This window comes from Odocoileus virginianus, unplaced genomic scaffold (genome assembly GCF_023699985.2).
Source record: "Odocoileus virginianus isolate 20LAN1187 ecotype Illinois unplaced genomic scaffold, Ovbor_1.2 Unplaced_Scaffold_4, whole genome shotgun sequence".
Lineage (NCBI taxonomy): Eukaryota > Metazoa > Chordata > Mammalia > Artiodactyla > Cervidae > Odocoileus > Odocoileus virginianus.
Genome location: NW_027224266.1, coordinates 3,791,549 through 3,817,251, shown reverse-complemented (window position 1 = coordinate 3,817,251; position 25,703 = coordinate 3,791,549). Strand labels below are relative to the sequence as shown.

The following is a 25,703-nucleotide window of genomic DNA, read 5'->3' as shown; positions in this document are numbered from 1 at the left end:
CTCAGTCTGGCAGCTGATGCTAGTTATGCCTTAATATCCATTATCCCTTTCTTTTATAACAATAGAATCTTAGGTGGGTACATAACTGCTCCACACAGCCTCCCTTGTAGCTAGGCATTATGATGGGACAAAGTCATATCATAGCTAATAAAATATGAGAAATGGGTGCCGTTAAACATAAAGAATCTGTCCTTTGACTTTTTCCTTCATCTTGTTATCTGAAATGTTGCTGGTTTTACTACTGCACATACTGTGAGTGAACTGGATCTGATCTGCATTTGATTAGATGAGAGACTGCTTCCCAACTTAATGAATGAGAATATGTGTGACTCATGAGGACAAATTATGTCTTCTATTCAACCAGTGTCCAGTACAAGCTCTGAAAACAAGATTATCCATCCTATTTTTAGAAATCGAATGAGGATATATTAATATTGAAGTGTACACATATGTTAAATATATTATAGTGGGAATTATATACATTTACTCCAATATTCTTTATCATTTAAGAGAATGTTTTAATAGAGAATGAGATCCATTTATAGGCTGCTTTGCCTGAGTTAAATCAGGAATCAACCTGCACATTTTAAATATTAAGCAAAATTAAAAATTATATTTTTAAAGTACAATAAATAATGCACGTTGTTTAATTTCATAGCCTTAGGTAAGGTTTGATATACTCTTAATAGCTTGGACCACCACAAAAATTCATTAATTGGTACTATATCAGGAATGAGAATTTATCAGTTCAAAAGGAAATTGATAGATATTACTCAAAATAGTCTTTTATACTTAAAAACAAATACAAAGTACAACAGTGAAGCACATGCAGCATTCTGTCCCAGGTGTTTTCAGTGCTCAATAATAATTAGGTATGCTATGTCATGCCTTCTATAGCAACAAATTCATTATTATTTTTATTATAATTCAGAATGGGTCAATCACAAGCTGTTCTATAAAGACAACATGCTATTAATAAGAAAAAAAAGACACTGGAGGCTGACTCAAGAGCAGCCTTTTATTCTGTGAATTCTAATATTTATGCTAAGCATGTCCTGTTCAGATTTTTTTTTAATGAAGGAAAATAAAAATTGAAATAAAGTTCCAGAGATGAAATACTCACCATTTCTTGAAGAAAATATTATGTAGCTAGTTTGAGGGCACCTATTTGAAATTATTTAGATTAAAATTCTGTCAGTAAAAAAATACCTGTACCTATGGTAATACAGAAAGGGCTTTAAAATTTGTCACACATTTGCTTAAGAGAGCATACTGAGCACTTGTTTATATTTTGTTTTCCTTTAATGCATATACTCATTTATAGACAGACAAGCAGATTGTTGAATAAGTTGGTTTTCTATCAATTAGCTGTGCTTTAAAATGGAGAGTTATTAATAAACAAGTCTTGACACCAGGCAAATAATTCCTTTTCCTCTTTTTCCAATTCGTCATCTGACAGGAGTTCTTCAACTTTCACAATGTCAAAAGATGGGGTGGAGAGGACAACTGTCTCTTTCTGCTTTGCACCTGGTATGTCCATTTTTGGTTCCTAGGTAGAATTATAAATAAAAACAGAAAGTGTTTTATAGTTGGTTTCTACTATTTTATGTTTTCATATTTGACTGTTCATACTTAACCTCATCTGAAAAAAATTTATAGCAGATTTTTAAAAAACTACGAAGGAAACATGAATACATGTTCATTGAAAATATTCTTGCAATGTAGTATACTGAAGCTGACTTTCCACACTATAGCTCTTAATAAGTGTAGATAGAAATGACTTCCATTTTGAGAAACGCACCATTAGAGATGTGCTGAATCAACAGTGTCAATATACAGAAACAATTGGGCTTTTTGCCAACTCACGCTGATGTGGAACCAAAATGGCTGGTATTTATCAGAATAGCTACTCGTATTTAAGAATTTTTAAAACATGTGTTACCAAGAGGAATGTAGCTTTATACCATCTAAAGTACATAACAAATGTATGCTTCATTAGTGAACTTGTAGATTAGGAAAATTCTACTTAAGGAAGCAGAATTACCTACAGTTTGAATATTGTCTAGAACAATGAATTCAGTACAAGTTAAACTTACAGACCCCACAGAAGCATTTTTTTCTTTAGCCATCTTATAAGCTCTCTTCATTTTTTCAACTTTTATTAGAGCTTGTTTGGATCGACGACCCAGATGTCTAATTTGACTTTGCTGTTGGTAGGGCCGATATAAAGGTTGAAGACTTGATAAGAATAAAGGGGACCTAGAAAATATTTGTAGTATAGACAGAAAAATTGCACAAAATAAAATTTACATGTAAAACAAGTTCCAACTTTTACTAAAGCACCCTTTAGCGACTATGTCATAAACCTCAGTGCTTGGAGCAATATTGCATGTAAGTATTTAGGTCAAAGTTATCATTTCTGTTTGAGTTACACAGCATAGTTCTTTCCCACTTATGAAGGTATATGCTGATGTTCCTGCTTAGTCGCTTCATTCATCTCCGACTCTGCGACCCTATGGACAGCAGCCTGCCAGGCTCCTCTGTCTACGGGATTCTCCAGGCAAGAATACTAGAATGGGTTGCCATGCCCTCCTCCAGGGGATCTTCCAGACCCAGGGATCAAATCCAAGTCTCCTGCACTGCAGGCAGATTCTTTACTACTGAGCCACCAGGGAAGCCCATGAAGGTGTATAGACGATGTTTATGATGATGATAATGAAAATTACAAAATGTGGTATCAATTTAAAATCAGTTTTCCTGGAAAACACCGTGTAATAGCCATTTGACTCTTTTAAAAATATACACTACATATGAACACCAACAAGTATTAAATTTCATAATGGCTTACAAGTTGTTTATATCAGTGTTGGAACCAGACATGGTTGGTGCCATGCTCTTAGTTCCCTTGGCCATAGGACACATATACCCAACTTCCAACTGTCAGCATTGGCTTAATTTACTCTGAGAGCTTTCTTATCAGAACAAGAGCCCATGTGCAGGGAAAGTGTCCTAGAATTAATACCTCTCCTCCTAAGTTACCCTTCACCAGTGACTGATGGGTGTTGGTGTATAAATATCCCAACTCCCTTCCCCTCAGTGGGATAACTTGAGTTGCATGTTCTACACTGTTCTACATGTTCATTCCCAGGAAGGATTAAGCTTGTTACCCACAGTAACAACTTGCTTGCTAACACACACTGTTTTGGCTGCTGGGCCTTCCCTGTTTCACTTCTCTACCCCTTGAAGTGACTTAGCACAACACTCCCTCTCATCAACGGTTCCTGGGATCACCTCCGAAATAAACTACTCATACTCAAATCCTTACCTCAGGGTTTGCTTCTGGGAGATCCCAAACTAAGACTGCATTCAAAGGAGTTTTTATGAAAGTACTTTCCCCTCTTCAGTTGATTTAGAATTTGGTTACTTATTTGGCTTTTTAAGTGACTCATTCTTGGATAATCAGTAGCATGAGTCTAAATAGCAGGGAGCCTACAGTTATATATGGTGGCAGAGAAAATTACATCATTTATTTGACCTTGGTGGTAATAGGGTTAAGTCCCCTATTGAATGCTTATATGGATAAGTTAGAGAAAATCTATTTCATGATGACAGACTGCGCCCTACACTAGGCCATCTGTCTGGCAAATGTACAGCCTTGATCATAAAATAAATGGGATAAATCATGTTATTGGGTCAACACCCACTCATCTCTACTCCTGGAAAAAACCCAATGTGTTTGCCTGACAGTGGGTCACCAGTGTCTTTTCATGTACTGAAGCAGTATTTTTCATTTCAAATATGGCTGTGTGAAAAGAGACTACCAACAGGTCCTCTTCAATCTTATTATTTTCTTTTTCATAAGAAAAAAAGCTTAATTTGTAAACAAGATGGGCTAGGTGAGATTTGGTAATGGAAAGAAAAAAAGAATATAATTGGTGTAGTCATAGTCTGTCCATGTTGTTTCAGACCATAATACAGTCTATTTTGCTACGACATGTTCTTCTATAATGTGAACTGGCTCACATGTTATTGGTAAAGAAGGGAATAATGTCACTGCAATTTATATGCAATTTATCCTCTGCAAAGGGAGCCAGAATAGCAAGACTAGAATTATAACCTTCAGCAGAAAAGGAAAATGTTTTCCTCTGTGCAGCATGGGCAATGAGAGTCCTTTTGGTTGCATTTATGAAAATAACAATAACACTGGCACCTAGCGCTCTCTCCCCAGAGAGCCCCCCCAAACACACACAATCTACCCTTACTGCCCTCCACCCTACTTTCTGCCTTGCGTGGTTCCTGGTTTGTGGCAGGTCGCACTGCTTCTCATCTCTACTTGAAAGGTCACCACATTGGTCCAGCACTCCACTTCCATCTGCACTGTCTCAGTGCCCACTACTTCCTCTAATTAAAGGGTCACCAGTATTTTCACTCTACATTTTTGATATTTTCTCTGGTGGCCTGTCTGGTGGTACAAGTTATCTCCCTAGGTACCAAATGTTCTTTTTGCTAGTGCTCTGTTTACAAAGTTGCATAAAATTTGAGCAATCTGCCCCAACCCATTTTTTTCTCACATGCTCTGTTATTATCTTTCCTGAGCCATTTGGCAGAATGTGAACATTTCCAGAAATTCCCCTAATACTGTAACTCCAGTGAAGTACCACTTTTACCTAACTTCAGAAACAATCTGTAGCTGGTGCTGACGCATCTCTTCTGTTTCTGGTCTTTGTAATAGATACTTCATCTCTTCTTTTAGACGGTTTGAGATTATTCCAGACTCGGCATAATCAACTATGTCATACATTATCATTGTCCTGGGAATGTTTTCGAGGCTTAATCTTCGCCAATGGTTATTTCTGCCACCAGAAGATGCAGGGATCTCATCCAGATGACTGGAATACTATATGAAAAACAACCAAGCATGATTGGCTATTTCATCCAAAAAGCATTCCCTGACCCCATCTCTGGACTATATTGAGATCACTCTTCTATGCTCTTATTACTGACTACTTGATGTTCTAGCTACCTGTGTATGTTTTAGCTCCCCTGCTGTGACAAGGCAGGATCCCTGTCACATGGCATTGTGCACATAGTACCACACTCACTGAATATTTATTTAATGCATAAACGCTAAATCTTTAAGGTAAATATAACTCAGATAAAATTGAAAATAGTGGTATGATCTACATACCTGGCAATGCTTGTTCATGACGTGCTTGCATTGAAAGCACAAACCTTTCGAGAAATAATTAGTTCACTTCTGGTGCTAAGTGGTGAATTTCACTATTTTCATGTGGAGTATTTGTAGAAATCCCACTTTTCTTTTTTTACATTTAAAGTATTACATTAGGAATTTAAAATGTATATATAACTAATTCAACCTTATAAATGTTCATTTAAGAGACAGGAACAGGGCAGGAGAAACTACTATGCTAGGCATTTAGGTTATCTCTCTCTCTGATACACACACACCCCCTCTCTCTCTTGCATTCTCTAACTCACACACATACAAGAAGTCCTCCCTTTGCACCATTTAGGCTTGTACAAATCCCAATTACCACTATTTAGCAAAATAAGCTCAGTCCTTCAACAACACAGTTCAAACTTCACCTACCACAGTATAGCTGAATTAAATGCATAAAGTACAAACTCTGTTGCTAGCTCTTCAATGCGTAGATTACTACAGAAATAATAGGTGTGCGTGGTGGTAGACGACAAATCATGTCACTTCTTTCAAAGTGCATCAGTGATTGGACACTGTGGATCTGCTTTTTAGTTCACACACAGACAGCAAAGTATGTCACTGTGTTGTCTCTTTGTCTCCCAGTGATAACTCCACGCGACATTTTACCAATAAAGATAATCAAAAGAGGGAAAAGTCCAACAAAGAAACAAAAAGTGGTAAAGCTGAAAGTGAAATTCAAATTAAATGTAAACAGAGTTCTAGAAGAAACAGGTGACCATGGAGATGTTGAATCTTTCATCATGCAGGAGACTGCAGCTAGGCTGCTAGAAGGACTTAGTGAAAGTGAACTTATCAACACAGATGGGGAAAATGGCAATGATGGAAAGGGTAAAGTTTTCTTAGAGGAAGTAATGTTGGCAAAAAAGAAACTTCATATTAAAGGAGCCCTGAAATATTTCAGAACACTTCAAGTACAGAGTATAGGGAATTCCCTGGTAGCCCACTAGTTAAGACCTAGTGCTCTCACTACCAGGAAGCTGGCTTTGATCCCTTGTCAGGGAACTACGACCCTGCAAGCCAGGTGGAGAAAAAAAGTACAAGGGGTAAAATGTTGGCGGGTGATGCAAACTCAGGAGTATGACAATTTTCCAGGGCATAGAGAAGATGCTCACTCCTTATTGTAAATTATATGAGAATAAGGCGGCAAGCACTGTTTAAATTACTCTTGATAAATTAGCTTTTTTACAGGTTTTTTGAGAGTCACATCTCTTATAATTCACCAGTTCAAAGTGTATAATTCAACGGTTTTTAGTATATTTTAAATGATAAGCTTTTTACAAAGAAGTAAAACCCTTTAAATTCCGAGTGTTTCTAATGTTTTAAATCATAGTGTACTAAATAAATGCTTTGCTTTTTTCATTTTTCTATATAATTATAACATAGAGTAAGGGAGTTTTTAATGTTTTGATAAGGTTTTTTTTAAAGGCACAGAACAATCATGATTTTTCCCATTGATGATTAAGTTTGGTCTGCATGGTTTCAGCTTTCATGGTCATTTTTATGACCCTGTACTACCATGCAAAGTGAGGACTGCCTGTACATTTTATCTCCTGAGAGTGGAATGGCAAAATGGGTAAACATCTTAGACCTGTCAATGATTTGCTCTGTACTTATTAACTATATGACCTTGGGCAAGTTTTAAAAAATCTCATTAAGCTCCATTTTTCTCATCTTTTAAAGGGTCACAAAATTTACAAACTTGAAGGTTAAAGGAGATAATATGTATTTAAAGAGCTAGAAACAAGGCTGTGTCCATAAAGGGCTCAATAAATGCCAGCAATCATCATATTTCTTTCAATGTCTATCTGGGAACTTCTTTCTGTGACACCAGTCCTTGGCATAGTCACAATCTGCAAGTATGTGACTTACATCATTCACAAAGATAGTTGACATCCCCAAGCTCTACCTCTTCCCTGGTTCAGTTCTCTAATCTTCTAGGTTAGGGCTCTAAGAGAAAGAAAACACAACTGGGAGTCTCTAAAGCACTGCATTAATTTCATGTTTCACATGGAAGCAACTGAGTGAATAGTTAAGGCCATATACTACTACTATTATTATTCCTAGCTAGAATTTTGGGATCCCTTGTTTCTTTAGAACTTATAAAACAGGGGTTATAATAGTATCTAATTCTTAGGGTTCTTATGAGAATAGGAGTTAGTATTACATCAGCATTTGCTATTATTACTATTCAGGTTTCTAGTTTAAGTTCCCTGATTCAGCACTGCTGTCAGACCAGTTATGCAAACCAGAAACCTAGGAGCCATCTTGGACACCTTCTTTTAGCTTACTTCTCTGTTCCCAAGGCCCACTGCTTCTATTCCCTAATTATCTTCTGCATCGCCAGCTTCACTGCCCTAAACCAAGGTACTACTATCTCTCCTAAAATACTGCAGGAACCTCCAAACAAGGAGACAGTTCTTGCTGTCCTCTAATCCCTTATCTACATTGCAGCCAGACAGATCTCTTCAGTATTAGATTAGATCACCTCATTTCCTAAGATACTGTACCAGCTTCTCACTGCATACAGAATCAAGGAAAAAAATAAACACCTTACTATGGTCAAAAGCCCTGTATGATGATCTTTTGCCAGCCCTCCAGGCTGACAGCCCTTCACACCTTCTGTGTCCTCCCTTCTCCAGGCCCACAAACTCTTTTTCAGGCACGGCAGTTCATCCTACCACAGAGCCTTGTCTGGGGTGCACCACCTTGAGGCTGTGACGCATTGTTGATTGCCTGCCTATCAACCATTCTCCAACTCCCTTACTTATGGAGCCCTGGTTTATTTATTTATTTATTTTTGACGTACAGAACAGACATAAGCTCTGGGAAGGAAGGCCCCAGCATATGAACCGTGATTGTCCTACATCAATTATGGGAAAATGATCCCATTTCCCTTTACAGTGATTGGTTTAGGGGGAGCATGTGATCCAGTTCTGACTAAGATCTGAGAAGAAGTTTGCTGGGGGATTCTGGGAAAGATTTTTCTTCATGAGATAAAGAGGAAAAGATGCCGAGTCTTCTTTCTGCCTTTGAGTATAGTTGAGAATGGAATGTGCTAGTCATTTTGTCACTGTGTGAAGGAAGCTGAAAGGACTGCAGAGAAGCTGGCTAAGAACCCTGATATCCTGGAGTTGTGGCACTAGCTATTCCATGATGCTCCTGTCCAGGGACATTCTAATGTGGGAAATTAAATGTCCTTCATTGTTTAAGCCTCTTGTGGTTGCAGATATTCTGTTACTTGTAGCAGAAAGCACCCAAACAATAATAGATCCCTTCCTTACTAGGTCAAATCTCCATCATGTACTCTTTTTAGCACCATGCATTTATTTTTTATTTTTCAATTTTTTGTATTGAGATAAAAATTCACATAAAATTTACCATTTTAAAGTATAAAATTCAGTGTGTAGTAAATTTATGATATATATCACTACTAATTCCAAAATATTTCCATCACTCCCAAAAGAAACCCCACATTCCTTAGCTATTACTCCCCAGACACAATAAGCCACATATTATATGATTCCATTAATATGAAACATTCAGAATAGGCAAATTCAGAGAGATGGAAAGCAGATTAGTGGTTGGTAGGGGCTGGAGTGAAGGGGGGATGGGTGAATTCACTTATTGCATGTGAGATTTCCTTTGGGGTGACAAAAAGGTTCTTAAACTAGATGGTAGTGATGTTTGCACTACACTATGATTGTACTTAATGCCATTGAATAGTACACTTTAAAATAGCACATTTTGCATTTGGAGAAAAGTCTAGGGTGGTAAGTGAAGCTGTAACTTCTATACATGACATTACTATTTTTTTAAAAGTATCTATTGGGTTATCTGCCTGGTGAGATTATGCAACTATTTCTTTTTTGTTATTATCCTTTTTTGTATAAAAATAAAATAATAACAAATCTGAAAAAAATAAAATAGCACATTTTATATTGTGTGTATTTTACCACAATAAACTAATGTATGATTCTTACTTTCTGAAAGATAGGGTCACAAGGCTTATTTTGCTGTTGTTTGTTTTCAATATCCAAATCTAAATATCTTACTTGCATGTAATCTTTCAGGGTGACAATATCTTTGTCATCAGTTATTTTCAACTTCTGGAAAAGACGTTCATCTTCCTTAATTTGATGATAAAATTTCTTTTCCCCCATTATTTTGTAAGCATCAGCCTCAGCCTATAAAGAGAAAAGATTTACTTTTAAAATACTAGTATAATAGCAATAACTATCAGCACACATTTTACATATTTTTGAGACAAATCCATCAAATATTGTTCCTTCTAGTAACTTGCTGTTCAATAAAAAGACTGTATTTACAAAGAAAAAATTATGTAGATTTTTAAACCACTTAAAATCTGTTTTCATAACCATATCTACATAGTTTTCAAATGCAGCAAGAGGAGTAGCAGAGTCTACAATCCCCAGAGGACCAGTCTTTTTTTTTTAACCTGTTTTTCCCCCTTAAAAAAAAATTATTTTCCTTTAAAAAGCAAAACAAACCTCTAACGTCATTCATGCTGTCAATGCAGAGAAAGCCTATCTGATTATTAAACAGGTTGCCCTAGGAACCGCAATGAAAGGTACCGGGGCCAGCTCTCTTTTATGTGGTAGTTAATACGTCGCCCCCAAATGGAAATATATACGCTTCAGAGTGCTCAGACCTCCCTCTCCTTCAGGCTCTTCTCGGTAGCAAAAGAGCAGCAAACAAAGGGTTTTTTCCTCTCACAAATGTCAACATTTTGTACTCAAGGAAAGACCTGAGAGTGCAGACAGAAGAATCACGGAAAACATGGAGGCTCAAATCCTGTTTAGCCATATTTGCTTCATACCCTTTCATGTATACCTGTCCTTGTGCTAAGAGCTATACATAGACTGTGAAGAGAGACTTCAGCGCTCTCCACCCTCCTCCCTACCCTGCCATAAGTATGTGCTGACTCTTCTAATACATATTTATATTACATATCCATGCTTCTGGCCACAGAGATTATGCTTATGTGAAGGGAGAGTGGCATAGATGAAAATTCAAGCATCGTTAGATTCCAGATCAGTTTCTTTTTTTCCTTTGTATCTCAGAATGTGATGCTGTGAAAGTGTGGGAACTCTGTTTTAATGCTGATATTAGGCTATAGAATAGAGACAGGATTGAAACTCAGAATCTCTGTTCTTTTTACTTACACAAAATAACAGGAAGCCTTAATGTATTTCTTATTCCCATTCTCATTTTTGTTATCCAGAATATTTCCTATGTATTTCTTTATTTAAATTGCAAAGCATAGAACACAGACACATGGGGAAAATGAAAGAAAATATTCAAATGGTTGTAGTTTGATTCCAAATGCACCAAATCAAAGGCATAGAAACAGTTTACTAAAAATGTGATGGAACCTTCCTTTAGGCAGATCATTTTTGTTTTCCCTTTCATTAGTTTCCTTAAATACTATGCATCTAAAGAAAAGGCAGTATATTGGCACGTATCTCCATTATGCTTTCTTGCAGTTTGCTGTGGGTTCTAATTCTCATCCCCACAACGACACTAAAGGTAAAAGCAAATAGTTGTACACTGAACAGGTCTGAAAACCATATAATTTATGCCTTGAGAATTTCTTTAGTAGATATACATATATTTTACTTTAGCTCAGGTTACTTAGAAAAGGTATTTTTGGGACTTCCCTGGCTAAGATTCTGTGCTCCCAAAGCAGGGGGCCAGGTTCAATCCCTGGTCAGGGAACTAGATCCCACATGTCGCAACTAAAACCCAGTGCAGCCAAATAAGTAAACACATATTTTAAAAAGAGAGAAAAAGTATTTCTTGTCAGTTCCTCCCTACTCTACTCCACTCAGCCACCACCACCAATCTCTCCAAGCCCCAGTTTTCTTATTCATACGGCAGCTCAGCTGTGTGGCTCAGGTGTGTCAAGCCCATTCCAGTCTCTCAGCCAAAAAACCCCGGAGCCTGGCAGCACAGGGCAGGCTTGTTGCCCAGCTGTGTCAGGGGTTTGAAAAAAGTTTGCCCTCCAGTGGCCAAGATGTTCTTTCTCAGACATTGGCTGTCTATGGCCAGGTTCAGAAAGTCCTTCTGGGTAGGAAGGGATGGGAATGAAGAGAAAAGGAAGAAAGGAGAAAAGAAAGGGATAAAACTAGGCAAGGATTCCACAAGAGCAAACAATTAAGACTAGAATTCTAGAGGCAGGTTCCATTCTTAGTGGGTGACTCAAAGGGTCAGAGGGCAGTTGTTTTTGTTGTTTTTTAATCCCTAAATTGTGTCCGACTCTTTTGGGACCCCATGGACTGTAGCCCGCCAGGCTTCTCTGTCCATGGGATTTCCCAGGCAAGAATACTGGAGTGGGTTGCCATTTCCTTCTCCAGGGGATCTTCCCGACCCAGGGACTGAACCCTTCCTGTCTCCTGCATTGGCAGGCAGATTCTTTACCACTGAGCCACCAGGGAAGCCCAGGTCAGAGGGGGCATCTCTAAATTTGATACCTCTCCTGGTAGCTAGCATAGCTGTGGTCCAGAAGCCCCCACAGCCTTGTGGCTACTTGCTTGCCAAGATCTACAGTTGGGCTTGTTAAGTTACCCTCATATCTCAAGTTACTTCTCTCCCTGGCTGGAAATTCTCACTCATGAAGGTAGTAATAAATGCTCAGGAACAGGGTATCTTGGTTTAGAAAAGTTCAATTATATATAAGCTCAGAGTTAATAAAGCCACCATCACTACTAACATTGTTTCTACCCCGAAGTGTGCACAGTATGGTGGAACATTGTTTCAACCCCAAAGTGTGCACAGTATGGTGGAAATATGAAGTGTTCAAGTCTCAGTTCTGGCTCTGACAAGCCTCTCCAAGTTCCAGCTTCCACACAGGAAAAATGGGAATGACACGTACCTCATCAGAGTTGTCAGGGAGCCACATAAGAAAACATATTTAGTAGGGTTCCTGACTCAGAAGTGGTTAAGAACACGGCTCTGGAGTCAGGTTCACTTGGTCTTGATGTCAGTTCCTTCACTTTGTAGTTGTGAGACCTTAGGCAAGTTACTTAATCTTTTAAAAAATGAAGACAGTAACAGAATCTACATTCTAGAATTTATGACAATTAAATGATAATGTGCTTAAAATGTTTAACATCATACTTGATGGTGCTCAATAAGGGCAGCTATTATTAACAATGTTTTTCCCTTTTACATAAACATTCAATCCTCAAAAAGAACAGGGATTTTCAATTTAACAATTGCTGGATGTTAAGGAATTGTCAACTACCCAGAGGTGTCTAGGTCATGGGGGAGGGCACCTTTATGACAGTGCTTGTCAAACTATATTGTGCCTAGAATCACCTGGGGATCCTGTTAAAATGCACTTGATTCAGTGGCTGTGAGGTGGGACCTGAGAGCCTGCATTTCTAACAAGCTCCAGGGAATGCCATTGCTGCAGGTTTGCAGATCACACTTTATTTTATATTTAGTTTTAAAAACTGTTTTTGGTTTCTGTATAGTTTCCTTTGTTTGCAGACCACATTTTGAGTAGCAAGGCTTTAGAATATTCTAAATATAGTTGGTGGACTACTTTATGACAACCCTGTGTAGATAAGCATTGCTCTGGAAATAGATCATTGAGGTGGATAAATGAAATCAGATCACTTTTATACACATGACTATTCAATTGTTCTGGCACCATTTAAACTGCCTTCAAACCTTTGATAAAAATCAACTGATTATATATGTGTGGGTCTATTTTTGAATTATCTTTTCTGTTTCATTGATCCACATGTCTGTCTTTCTGCCATCATTATAGCATCAGGATTACTGTAGTGTTTTAAGTCTTGAAATCAGGCAGGGTAAATTGTCTAATTTTGTTTTTTTTCTCTAAAGTAGTTTAGGCTATTCTATATCCTTTCACTTGTTTTTGCTTTTGTGTGTGACAGTGTGTTTGTAAATAAATGAGAAAGGCTGTTGGAAAATCATAAGGAAATGAAACTAGAAATGGATATAAGAACGAGGGGAAAGATGGAACAACAAAAAAGAATTGGTGAAACTCCCCTCCTTCATAAGTGAACTTAGATTAAACATCTGAATGGACTAAAACTGACTGACTTCTTTCACATTAAGAAATAAACTTAATAACGTTGCAGCAGTTTGCTCAAGACATAGTGTCTATTATATATTCAAAGAGAAAAATAATTCAGTGACCTTAGAGTCACTGAAATTTCCATTTCTACAGGTTTTCTATTAACTATGAATTCAAATAGTGCCAGAGTTTCTTTTGAAGCTGAACTAAAGGGTAAAAGGAACCCTAAACTGTTCTTTTCAAGCTGGATATGTTCTGACCATTTACAAGCCTTTATACTATTTAGTGAAAAAAGCTGAAAAGTATAATCTCATTTAAAAATAAGAACAAAAATTTTAGCAATATATTTATATTTTTTATGGAAAAAATAAAGGATACACAACAATTAACAGTGATCATCCCAGGTAAATGAAAGCTGCAGAAGAAAGGCATATTTTCCTTTTTAAAGAAATCTCTGCTATATAAAGGATCAATCCAAGAAGAAGATATAACAATTATAAATATATATGCACCCAACATAGGAGGACCGCAATACGTAAGGCAAATGCTAACGAGTATGAAAGGGGAAATTAACAATAACACAATAATAGTGGGAGACTTTAATACCCCACTCACACCTATGGATAGATCAACTAAACAGAAAATGAACAAGGAAACACAAACTTTAAATGACACAATGGACCAGCTAGACCTAATTGATATCTATAGGACATTTCACCCCAAAACAATCAATTTCACCTTTTTCTCAAGTGCACACGGAACCTTCTCCAGAATAGATCACATCCTGGGCCATAAATCTAGCCTTGGTAAATTAAAAAAAACTGAAATCATTCCAGTCATCTTTTCTGACCACAGTGCAGTAAGATTAGATCTCAATTACAGGAAAAAAATTATTAAAAATTCAAACATATGGAGGCTAAATAACACGCTTCTGAATAACCAACAAATCATAGAAGAAATCAAAAAAGAAATAAAAATATGCATAGAAACAAATGAAAATGAAAACACAACAACCCAAAACCTATGGGACACTGTAAAAGCAGTGCTAAGGGGAAGGTTCATAGCATTACAGGCTTACCTCAAGAAACAAGAAAAAAGTCAAATAAATAACCTAACTCTACACCTAAAGCAACTAGAGAAGGAAGAAATGAAGAACCCCAGGGTTAGTAGAAGGAAAGAAATCTTAAAAATTAGGGCAGAAATAAATGCAAAAGAAACAAAAGAGACCATAGCAAAAATCAACAAAGCTAAAAGCTGGTTTTTTGAAAAGATAAACAAAATTGACAAACTGTTAGCAAGACTCATTAAGAAACAAAGGGAGAAGAACCAAATCAACAAAATTAGAAATGAAAATGGAGAGATCACAACAGACAACACTGAAATACAAAGGATCATAAGAGACTACTATCAGCAGCTCTATGCCAATAAAATGGACAACTTGGAAGAAATGGACAAATTCTTAGAAAAGTATAACTTTCCAAAACTGAACCAGGAAGAAATAGAAGATCTTAACAGACCCATCACAAGCACAGAAATCGAAATTGTAATCAGAAATCTTCCAGCAAACAAAAGCCCAGAACCAGATGGCTTCACAGCTGAATTCTACCAAAAATTTAGAGAAGAGCTAACACCTATCTTACTCAAACTCTTCCAGAAAGTTGCAGAAGAAGGTAAACTTCCAAACTCATTCTATGAGGCCACCATCACCCTAATTCCAAAACCAGACAAAGATGCCACAAGAAAAGAAAACTACAGGCCAATATCACTGATGAACATAGATGCAAAAATCCTTAACAAAATTCTAGCAAACAGAATCCAACAACATATTAAAAAGATCATACATCATGACCAAGTGTGCTTTATCCCAGGAATGCAAGGATTCTTTAATATCCGCAAATCAATCAATGTAATACACATTAACAAATTGAAAGATAAAAACCATATGATTATCTCAATAGATGCAGAAAAAGCCTTTGACAAAATTCAACATCCATTTATGATAAAAACTCTCCAGAAAGCAGGAATAGAAGGAACATACCTCAACATAATAAAAGCTATATATGACAAACCCACAGCAAGCATCACCCTCAATGGTGAAAAATTGAAAGCATTTCCCCTAAAATCAGGAACAAGACAAGGGTGCCTACTCTCACCACTACTATTCAACATAGTTTTGGAAGTGTTGGCCACAGCAATCAGAGCAGAAAAAGAAGTAAAAGGAATCCAGATAGGAAAAGAAGAAGTGAAACTCTCACTGTTCGCAGATGACATAATTCTCTACATAGAAAACCCTAAAGACTCTACCAGAAAATTACTAGAGCTAATCAATGAATATAGTAAAGTTGCACGATATAAAATTAACACACAGAAATCCCTTGCATTCCTATACACTAACAATGAGAAAACAGAAAGAGAAATTAAGGAAACAATACCACTCACCATTGCAACAAAAAGAATAAAATACTTAGGAGTATATCTACCTAAAGAAACAAAAGACCTATACATAGAAAACTATAAGACACTGATGAAAGAAATCAAAGAGGACATAAACAGATGGAGAAATATACCGTGTTCATGGATTGGAAGAATCAATATTGTGAAAATGACTATACTACCCAAAGCAATCTATAGATTCAATGCAATCCCTATCAAGCTACCAACGGTATTCTTCACAGAACTAGAACAAATAATTTCACAATTTGTATGGAAATACAAAAAACCTCAAATAGCCAAAGCAATCTTGAGAAAGAAGAATGGAACTGGAGGAATCAACCTGCCTGACTTCAGGCTCTATTACAAAGCCACAGTCATCAAGACAGTATGGTACTGGCACAAAGACAGAAATATAGATCAATGGAACAGAACAGAAAGCCCAGAGAAAAATCCACATACCTATGGACATCTTATCTTCAACAAAGGAGGCAAGGATATACAATGGAAAAAAGACAACCTCTTTAACAGGTGGTGCTGGTAAAACTGGTCAACCACTTGTAAAAGAATGAAATTAGAATACTTTCTAACACCATACACAAACATAAACTCAAAATGGATTAAAGATCTAAATGTAAGAGCAGAAACTACAAAACTCCTAGAGGAGAACATAGGCAAAACACTCTCCGACATAAATCACAGCAGGATCCTCTATCACCCACCTCCCAGAATATTGGAAATAAAAGCAAAAATAAACAAATGGGACCTAATGAAACTTAAAAGCTTTTGCACAACAAAGGAAACTATAAGCAAGGTGAAAAGACAGCCTTCAGAATGGGAGAAAATAACAGCAAATGAAGCAACAGACAAAGGATTAATCTAAAAAATATACAAGCAACTCTTGCAGCTCAATTCCAGAAAAATAAATGACCCAATCAAAAAATGGGCCAAAGAACTAAACAGACATTTCTCCAAAGAAGACATACAGATGGCTGACAAACACATGAAAAGATGCTCAATATCACTCACTATCAGAGAAATGCAAATCAAAACCACAATGAGGTACCATTACACGCCAGTCAGGATGGCTGCTATCCAAAAGTCTACAAGCAATAAATGCTGGAGAGGGTGTGTAGAAAAGGGAACCCTCTTACACTGTTGGTGGGAATGCAAACCAGTACAGCCACTATGGAGAACAGTGTGGAGATTCCTTAAAAAACTGGACACAGAACTGCCATATAACCCAGCAATCCCACTCCTGGGCATACACACTGAGGAAACCAGATCTGAAAGAGACACGTGCACCCCAATGTTCATCGCAGCACTGTTTATAATAGCCAGGACATGGAAACAACCTAGATGCCCATCAGCAGACGAATGGATAAGGAAGCTGTGGTACATATACACTATGGAATATTACTCAGCCATTAAAAAGAATACATTTGAATCAGTTCTAATGAGATGGATAAAACTGGAGCCCATTATACAGAGTGAAGTAAGCCAGAAAGATAAACACCAATACAGTATACTAACACATATATATGGAATTTAGAAAGATGGTAACGATAACCCTATATGCAAAACAGAAAAAGAGACACAGATGTATAGAACAGACTTTTGGACTCTGTGGGAGAAGGCGAGGGTGGGATGTTTCAAGAGAACAGCATAGAAACATGTATATTATCTAGGGTGAAACAGATCACCAGCCCAGGTTGGATGCATGAGACAAGTGCTTGGGACTGGTACACTGGGATGACCCAGAGGAATGGGGTGGGGAGGGAGGTGGGAGGGGGGTTCAGGATGGGGAACACATGTAAATCCATGGCTGATTCATGTTAATGTATGGCAAAAACCACTATAATATTGTAAAGTAATTAGCCTCCAACTAATAAAAATAATTGGGAAAAAAAATTCTCTGTGCTATTTCCTTTTTTTCAACAGTTACTTTGTAATTAAAATAAATTTAAGTTACTGTACAGCATTTTTAATGCCTTGTAATATATGCACAGTGCTTTCCAGTCATAGACTCAAGCTTCTCATTTGCAGTAGCCTGGGCATAGCAGGGTCTGCTAGGAACTGTCTTGGGAAAACGTACGTTCCTAAAAAAGCCCCATTATATAACCTCAGAAAAGCAACAACTGATGACATTTTATAGGGACAACTATAAGCTTATCCTGTAGATATATGTGAAAATGGATTTATCTCTGGAATGGAGAATAAATACATACTTTCACAATTGAAATCATTCTATTGATATATAAATGAACAAATATTAATGTTTCTGAAACACCATATTCCACATGAAACCACTAGTCCTTATGCTACATTTCTGAAGCCAAGCTAAATTTTCTCTGGTATTGCCTGAGAAGACATAGAGAAGCAGTCTCTTTTCCTTTTCTAATACTCTGCAGAGAATAAATGTTGCACATGCTGGATCTGGTCAGAAACTGCCAGGGTGTGTGGTCTTTTATTCTGAATACATGCCAGTACTGATGATTTCAGGTGGGTCATACCTTTCACGTAAAATATTTCCATAAGTCTACAAGAAAATAACCTTTGATATATGGTTTATAAAAGGCTAAATATGAGAATGTACACTTTAAAAAAAAATCAATTATAGTCATGTATAAGGGTCAAAGGAATAAAACTTAAGTTGTAGATCCTTGCTATTAAAAATATGGTCTAGAGACTTCCCTGGTGGTCCAGCGTTTAAGAATCTGCCTTGCAATGCTGGGGACACAGGTTTGATCCCGGGTAGAACTAAAATCCCACACGCCTTGGAGCAACTAAGCCTGAGTGCCACAACTAGAGAGTCAGTGGTGCAACAAGATCCCGAGTGCTGTAACTAGGAATCAGTGCAGCCAAAGAAATAAATATTTTTTTAAAAATGTGGTCCATGGATCAGCAGCAGTTGCAGCACCTGGGAACTGGGTAGAAATTCAGAATCTCAGGCTTCATCCCTGATTGACTGAATCAGAAACTGTATTTTAACAAGATCAGGTGAGTCTTATGCTGTAGACACAATTGTGATGAATATAAATGAAAGTAAGAAGTATAAGAACTCATGTAAAAAAGGATAAATATTTTAAAAGTTCCTTTTCAATACTCTAGCACACTTGTTCTAAACAGGCTACCAGAATCAAAGAGACAATGATAAAATACCATTAAAACAAAATTGCATCAAATGTTCTACATAATTAAAAATAAAAATATTTAACAATGTAATTAAATTATCATAACAAACATAATAAACATTATTAATATAATTAATAATAAAACTCCTGACCAATAAGTCACTGTAATTCATTATTAACAAACCAAAATTTTCGTACAAAGAAAACTGATGGGTATTTCCTAGGTCCTTATACCAGTACTTCATTCCCAATATATTTTTTTTAGCTAATAAGCAAAGACACTTTGAAACATGATGCTTAAAAAATACTACCTGCCTGCTGGGCTATTTAATGGTGAAATAATGTAGTCTGTATACTTTGAATGCAATTCAGATATCAGAGAGATGTTAAGAAGCTAAATTAACACAAACTCTACATCATTAAACATCACCTCACTTGATGGCTTTAAAAATTTTTTTCCGCTGAAATACTTATAACCATGGCCTTCAGTGTGAAGAAAAATTTTAAATACGATGAAAGGTGGAAATATTTCGCCACTAAATCTGAAATAAAGACCAGAATTAGTCATTTGGTATCAGACTTGGAACTCAGCTACTTCTCCCTCTTGTACTTAGGATCATTCACATAGTTTCTTACATGCAGGTTAAAGGCTATACCAGAGCATGAAAAGAACTAGCAATGAAATGGATCCCAAAGGATGAAAGAGCCCCACTTTGACATGTGTGCACAACTATTCTCATACGTGTGTCAGACCGAACACATCATAGGAGATGAGAGCTACTCTCAAGGCAACTTTTGGCCTGAGAGAGTCATGCCTTGGCTTCTTCACATAATAAATGTAAATAAGAACAAGACACTTAATTTGTAATTATAATGTGAGAAGTTATGAGGACTTAAGAAAATAAATTTCTAAGATTTCTTCATACTAAGTACTTCTTGAAATGAATCTGCATAAAAACATTACCTGAATCTAACTTTACACTTCATGCAAGGATCTTTAACAAGCTCAGCCTCTAAAGGGCTCACTTTCTTCAAAATTTCATGTGTCACGTGATATTCCTGAAATAGATGATGGTGCCATCAATGAAACACAGTACCCTGCCCAGGCACAATTTACTGAAAACAACACAGGAGGCATGGTAAAGTGAAAGTACACCAGACTTGGTATTCTAAAGATCTGAGTTCTAGTCTTGGCTCCCTCCATTATCATCTGTGTCACCTTGAGTCACTACTTTATCCCTTTGGCCTCCAAGTTTGGGTATGTATACCTCCTTGGGATCCCAGGCACTGTTCTTTCCCTAAGACAGCACTTTTCACAATGTGCTGTAACTAACTATAAATGTGTCTGTGTTTCCTACTAGATCGTAAGCTTCATGAAGGCAGGGGCCATTTATTTGTTTTTTACCATTGCATTCCTAGTATCTAGTACAGTGCCTGGAACACAGCAGGTACTAAATAAGTATTTGATGTTGAGTGAATCACTGTAAAATGAGGATAATAATAGAAATGGTACTAGATTTTAAGCGCCTTTTATATACCACACTACATTAGGTACCTTATACACATAAATATTTGAATATTATCATTTCCATTTTACAGATGAGCATGCTGAGGCTCTGGGAGTGTCTGTAACCCATTCAAAGGCATAAAAGCAGTAAGCAGAGAAACCAGGACTCAAACTTAGATCTGTTTAATTCTAAAGCCCCCATTTCCCCCCACTATGACCCTGCCCAACCTTTATGCCTATGACAATCACATAAAAATGTACACTACAGGGCTTTTAAAATGACAAAGCATTATTAATGTAAGGTATTACAGTAACTTGAAGTGTTAGGTTAACAGATTAAAAAAGAATTAATTTCTTTTTTTCTGTTACTAAAAGAGTTTAAAATTATGACAAACCAGCATTACAATAATTAAATACACATTCCACATGTGAAGACAATAGACAATGGACCTGAAATGTCACAGGTTTACCTGAATGGGTTTTCTCTGAGGTATTCTGCTTTTGCTGACATCAGAAATGGGTCTGTAGGTCAGATGGTGAGAAAGTGTACACATTTCTCAGCGTTTATCATTTTTTTTCAGAACTGCTAAAATTCCCTTAATGTGACTATTACTAATTATAGACTACTGTAATCACAGGTGATTTTATTAGGAGAATATTAGGTACTATATGAAAGAAGGCTTAATACTCTGCCAGGGTTGCCAGAGTTGTTTCTTTGGGGAGTGAGGGGATGTGCACCTTTTTGTTTGTTGGTTTGTTTTTATTCAAATAGGACTATATTATTCATAATGTGCTGTACTTGCCTTGTTTACTAATGAGATATTTTAGCTACCTTCTATTGCAGAATCATATGCAAGGCTGCAAGGCTTAACAGTATGAAAGTATCAACATTTATTTAACCAGTATCCTATTGATGGACATTATAGGGTTTATTTTCTTTGCTGTTATAACAATACTCCAATGAATTTATATATATATTGTAGAGTGGATTCCTAGAAGTAAAACTGCTGAGTGGACGGTACAGGCACTTTTAATTCAGAGACTTTTAGCGTTGTAAGATCACTGTCTCACATCTTCAAATAAGGAATGGAATTTTAAAAAATCACATTGGTTTCAGAAAAAGAAACAATAGTTACTCAGCTTTAAAGTAAATCCATGTATACCTGTGGCTGATTCATGTTGACGTATGGCAAAAACCATCACAATATTATAAAGTAATTATCCTCCAATTAAAATAATTAATTTTAAAAAGTAAATCCAGAAATATTCATTCAGGGTTAACCAAAGAAGAAATGCCACAACCCCCTGCAATATGATTAGATTCAAAGAGAAGAGATTTTAAAAGGCTATATATTCTATCTTTATTTAACACACATTTTACCTTGACAAGTAATTATATCTGTCAGAGCAAACAAAAAGCAAAATACATACCGCTGCACAAATTGTATGCTTAAGGAGTTGAAACACAGTTTTGTCGAGATGAGATAACCAAGCTCTCTGTATCACGTGAGCCGAAACATCTTTATTTCTGAGAGGAAACAAAAGAGCTTAAGATTTGTGAAGTAGTTTTCATTTTCCTAAAATCTTGGGGAACTCTGAATTTATGCTTCCTCCTCTTGCACCTCCCCATCCCCCACCCTAAGTCTGACTTAATGAGGAACATTTCGATGTGGTAATTAGAACTGGTCATCTGTAGAATCTAGTCAGAATGAGGATATGAAATACTTCAGAATATTTCCCTCGAGATTAAAAAAATCCTGGTAAAACTTTATCATCAAAAAAATGTGCTTTCTAAAAACATCTGTGACCTAAAATGATTCCATTAGAGTTAGTTCTTAAAGACATTGTCCAACTAGTTCAAATGCTAAGAAAATAGAATGTAGAATATGTGAAGTTACAGGAGAACCAATGTTCTTCTGGGAGCGGATGACCATGCCCTAGAAAAAGAAATTCCCTTCTCTGATCTTTGTTTGAGCCAGTCTCATCCCAGTCAGAAGGTCAGAGCATCATTCTACTTTGATCATGTCCCAGCACTGGCAGATTGTAGGAATCTCACTCTCCAAGAACTGCCCCCTACAACCCTATCATTACCTATCACAGGGTTACATGCAAAGAGAGGTACTCCCGTATAGTGTCGCTGCCAGCTGGCAAAGTGCAGACTACAAGATGTAGAGCAGAAAAGTCCTGAAGTATGGAAACAAACCCTTGAAAAGTAGCTGATGTCATCTATTAACTTTCTGCAAATTGCTTACCTTCTTCCAGTTGCTACTTTCTCACTTACAAAATGTGGCAACAAGACTGCATCACAAAGTTGTGTTAAGATCAAAGAGATGTGTGTTAACATGCCTTGTCAATTATGAAATACTGTAATTATAATAATTATTATTCAATTCAAAAGTAATTTTAAAACACACAAAAAACCCCTCTAATTTACAAAACAAGAAGTGTTGGATGTTAGCTGGGTAAACATCATATGGAAACTGTCCAGTTGTAGAAGATGGCTACTTACTGTTGTTTTTCCTTTGTCTTTACAGTATTTGAGAAATGTACTTTGTGACCTTTTCCCAAGAGTGGATTATCTGATTTCGGGACACCAGTAACTGGTATCTTCAGGGAATGGCTCATTTTCCTCACAGTGAAATACTCTGAAAGTATATAAATTAAACATTTGAGGTCATAATCTATGTTATTACACTGCTTAGATGAGACTCAAGTTCCATATGATTGTTAGGCTAATTCTAGAGCCCCTGAAAAAGGAAGGTTTCATAGATCTCAATATTACTTACATCCTTTGTGTGCTACAAGAATTGTGAGGTATATAGGAAAGACAGTGGATCTACCCATAGCCTTTTAATTGGTCTCCCGGTCTCCAGCCTGTTCATTCTCCACACTGCAGCTGGAGTTAACTTCTCAGAGTAATAATCCAACCTTATCACTCTTCAACTTAAAATCTTTCAGGGACACCTCATTTCCTCCAAGCTAAAGTGCAGACTCCTTAGACTTGTGTGCAAGTCTTTTCACAATCTAGCTCCATTCTCTCTCTCTAATCTCAAAATACCAACTTTCCACTAGCATGCCTCTCTATACTCTGTGAGAATAAGAATTTCTTCCTAAAGTCAGTGTTTTACAACTCTGTACTGATGACCATGCCATTTCCTCTACCTGAAACAACTTTCCTACCACCAGCAAACATCAATTCACCCTTCAAGATCCCATCTAAGTGATGCCTCTTCTCAGAAGTTTTCCATCGTTTCCTTTTTACAGAACTACTCACTACTGTCTTCAAGGTCTCATAATACTGTATATGTTTTTCTTTCACAGTATTTCTCATATGCACCATAATTTGATTTCTTGGCTGTCATTCCAACAAGTTGGTTGAAGGCAGGAGGCAGCTTGCTATCCATGGAATCCCCAACGCACATCAGAGTGGAGGGTTTTTATATGCTTTCTAAAAACTTTTCATCCTGGTTTTATAATGGAATAGCTGTGAGACTTTGGGCAAGTCCCTTAACCTCTCAGTAACTCAGTTCCCTCTCTGGTAAAGTGAGAGGATGTGTAATAAGTGATCTGATTCCACCTCTGATTTTCTATCCCTTACACATTACTCCAATTTGGAAGCAGCTCACAAATTCTTAGTCACTGCTGAGTGTCTTGTACTAAACCAGGGTCTCTTAATCTTTTCTTTTGGTGCCATGGACCCCTATATAGGACAAACTCCTTCTAAGAACTATGTTGCTTAAAATACATAATATAAAATATATGGGATTATGAAAGACTCCAATTATCTTGAAATTATTGTCAAAATATTTTCAAAGACAAAATTCTAGAAATGGGTCTTCTTTATGCATTAAATGAGAGCTCTGTACTTGTGAAGTGGTAATAAGTAGAAACAGTATTTCAGGAAATTTGCTGTGACTGTAATGTGATATGAAAAGAGTGTGTTTTCTATTGATGACAAAGCCACAGGTACTGCTGATACTACTGTGGTTTGTTACCTACATATAATTGAAAGAAATGCTAAAGTTCAGGTAGAGGTTTGGGAAAAGTTGCGATTTTTTCCTAAGTTCACATACTCCCTGAATTAAGACTTCTTGCCCTAACTGATCACTTATAAGTCACACTTTTATATACATATGACATTCCATTACTGAGGCAGAGCCTTCAGAATCTCAATATTTCTCCTTAGAAATGGGGATGGGGATGGCTTGGAATACACTGATCTCTTGAGAAAGAGAAAAGCAGTCCTTAATATCCAGGAGCTGGCCTGGCATTCACAGCTGGGCTTAGGTGTTAACCCTGGCTTCCTACCACCACCCAACCCAGAGCAAAGCCCTGCTTCCTTGAACCCGCCCCCAAATCACCCAACCAAAGTCCAAATCCTAGAATAAATCTTTCTAACACTCTCTCACTGAGATGCCCCACTGTTTCCCAAGGTGTGCATTTTCCTAGCAGCTGCAAGAAACAAACCCAACTTGTTCAACTACAGATGTGTTCCTAGTGGTCTTTGGCTGGAGGGCAGGGACACAGCACCACACAAATCCCCCAAATCTTCTAGATGCCTGCTTGGATGGGCTTACACTTGCTATGGGATTAGATGTGAAATACAGAACGAAATATTATACGAAACACAACCCCATTATAAGCCAACGTGACAGTTGTTGAGGTGAGACCACAGGCTTTAAAGCTCGACTAGGTAGATTTGGATCCTGACTTTCCACTTTCCTTCTCTATGGCCTTGAATCTATTCTCTGTGCTTCAGTTTCTTCATCTACTAGATGAGGAATAATAATCGTGTCCATTTACTTGGGTATTTGGAAAGAGAAGACAATATGTGTATGGAGTTTAGGTAAAAGCCTGGCATAGAGTAAACGCTGTTGCTCATTGCTATTCTTGTCAATAAGATAATTATTACCATTATTACTTATTTCTATTAGTATTAAGGGAACAACAGTTGATTCCCAGTAAGAGACAAGAGGCTTAAGTATTTTAAAGAAAAAAAATTTCAGGGTCTTTCGAGATGAAAGGATGTGGCAAATCAGTTTAAATTTAAAATCTTAAAACTGTCCGCCCAGAGTGGAAACAAACAAACAAACAAACAAAAAAAAACACCACACAAGTAAAAACCTTTTGTGAGGTAAATCCAGGCCCCAGAGGTCGGCGGTTTGCGACTCCGAGGCTTTCGCTGCCGCCCGAGGCCTGACGAGCGCCCCCGCCTGGCGGCCTCCGCACACAGGATTCTCAGCCTACGCAGCTGGGCGTCCAATCACCGCGGCGAAGGCAGATTCCCAGCGCTGCGCGGGCAGCGGCGCCTCCCTCCTCGCG

The 25,703-nt window shown here is 37.2% G+C and overlaps 1 protein-coding gene across 3 annotated transcripts; it reads right to left on the bottom strand.

Annotated features, from left to right (window-relative positions):
* Positions 1-1,280: 1,280 nt before the first annotated feature.
* On the bottom strand, positions 1,281-25,593 carry CUNHXorf58 (chromosome unknown CXorf58 homolog). Of its 3 annotated transcripts, none has more exons than XM_020903061.2 (9): positions 25,506-25,593; positions 22,891-23,026; positions 21,813-21,909; positions 19,839-19,933; positions 19,305-19,416; positions 9,295-9,426; positions 4,668-4,897; positions 2,097-2,259; positions 1,281-1,549 (listed from the first exon to the last, which is right to left on the bottom strand). In XM_020903061.2, exons 2-9 carry the CDS (start codon positions 23,004-23,006, stop codon positions 1,376-1,378), a joined length of 1,119 nt encoding a protein of 372 aa, XP_020758720.1. In that variant the 5' UTR covers positions 23,007-23,026; positions 25,506-25,593; the 3' UTR covers positions 1,281-1,375. The 3 variants fall into 3 exon arrangements, with proteins under 3 accessions (XP_020758720.1, XP_070318503.1, XP_070318504.1); XM_070462402.1 differs by having other exon boundaries at positions 2,101-2,259; XM_070462403.1 differs by lacking the exons at positions 19,305-19,416; positions 19,839-19,933.
* Positions 25,594-25,703: the final 110 nt, after the last annotated feature.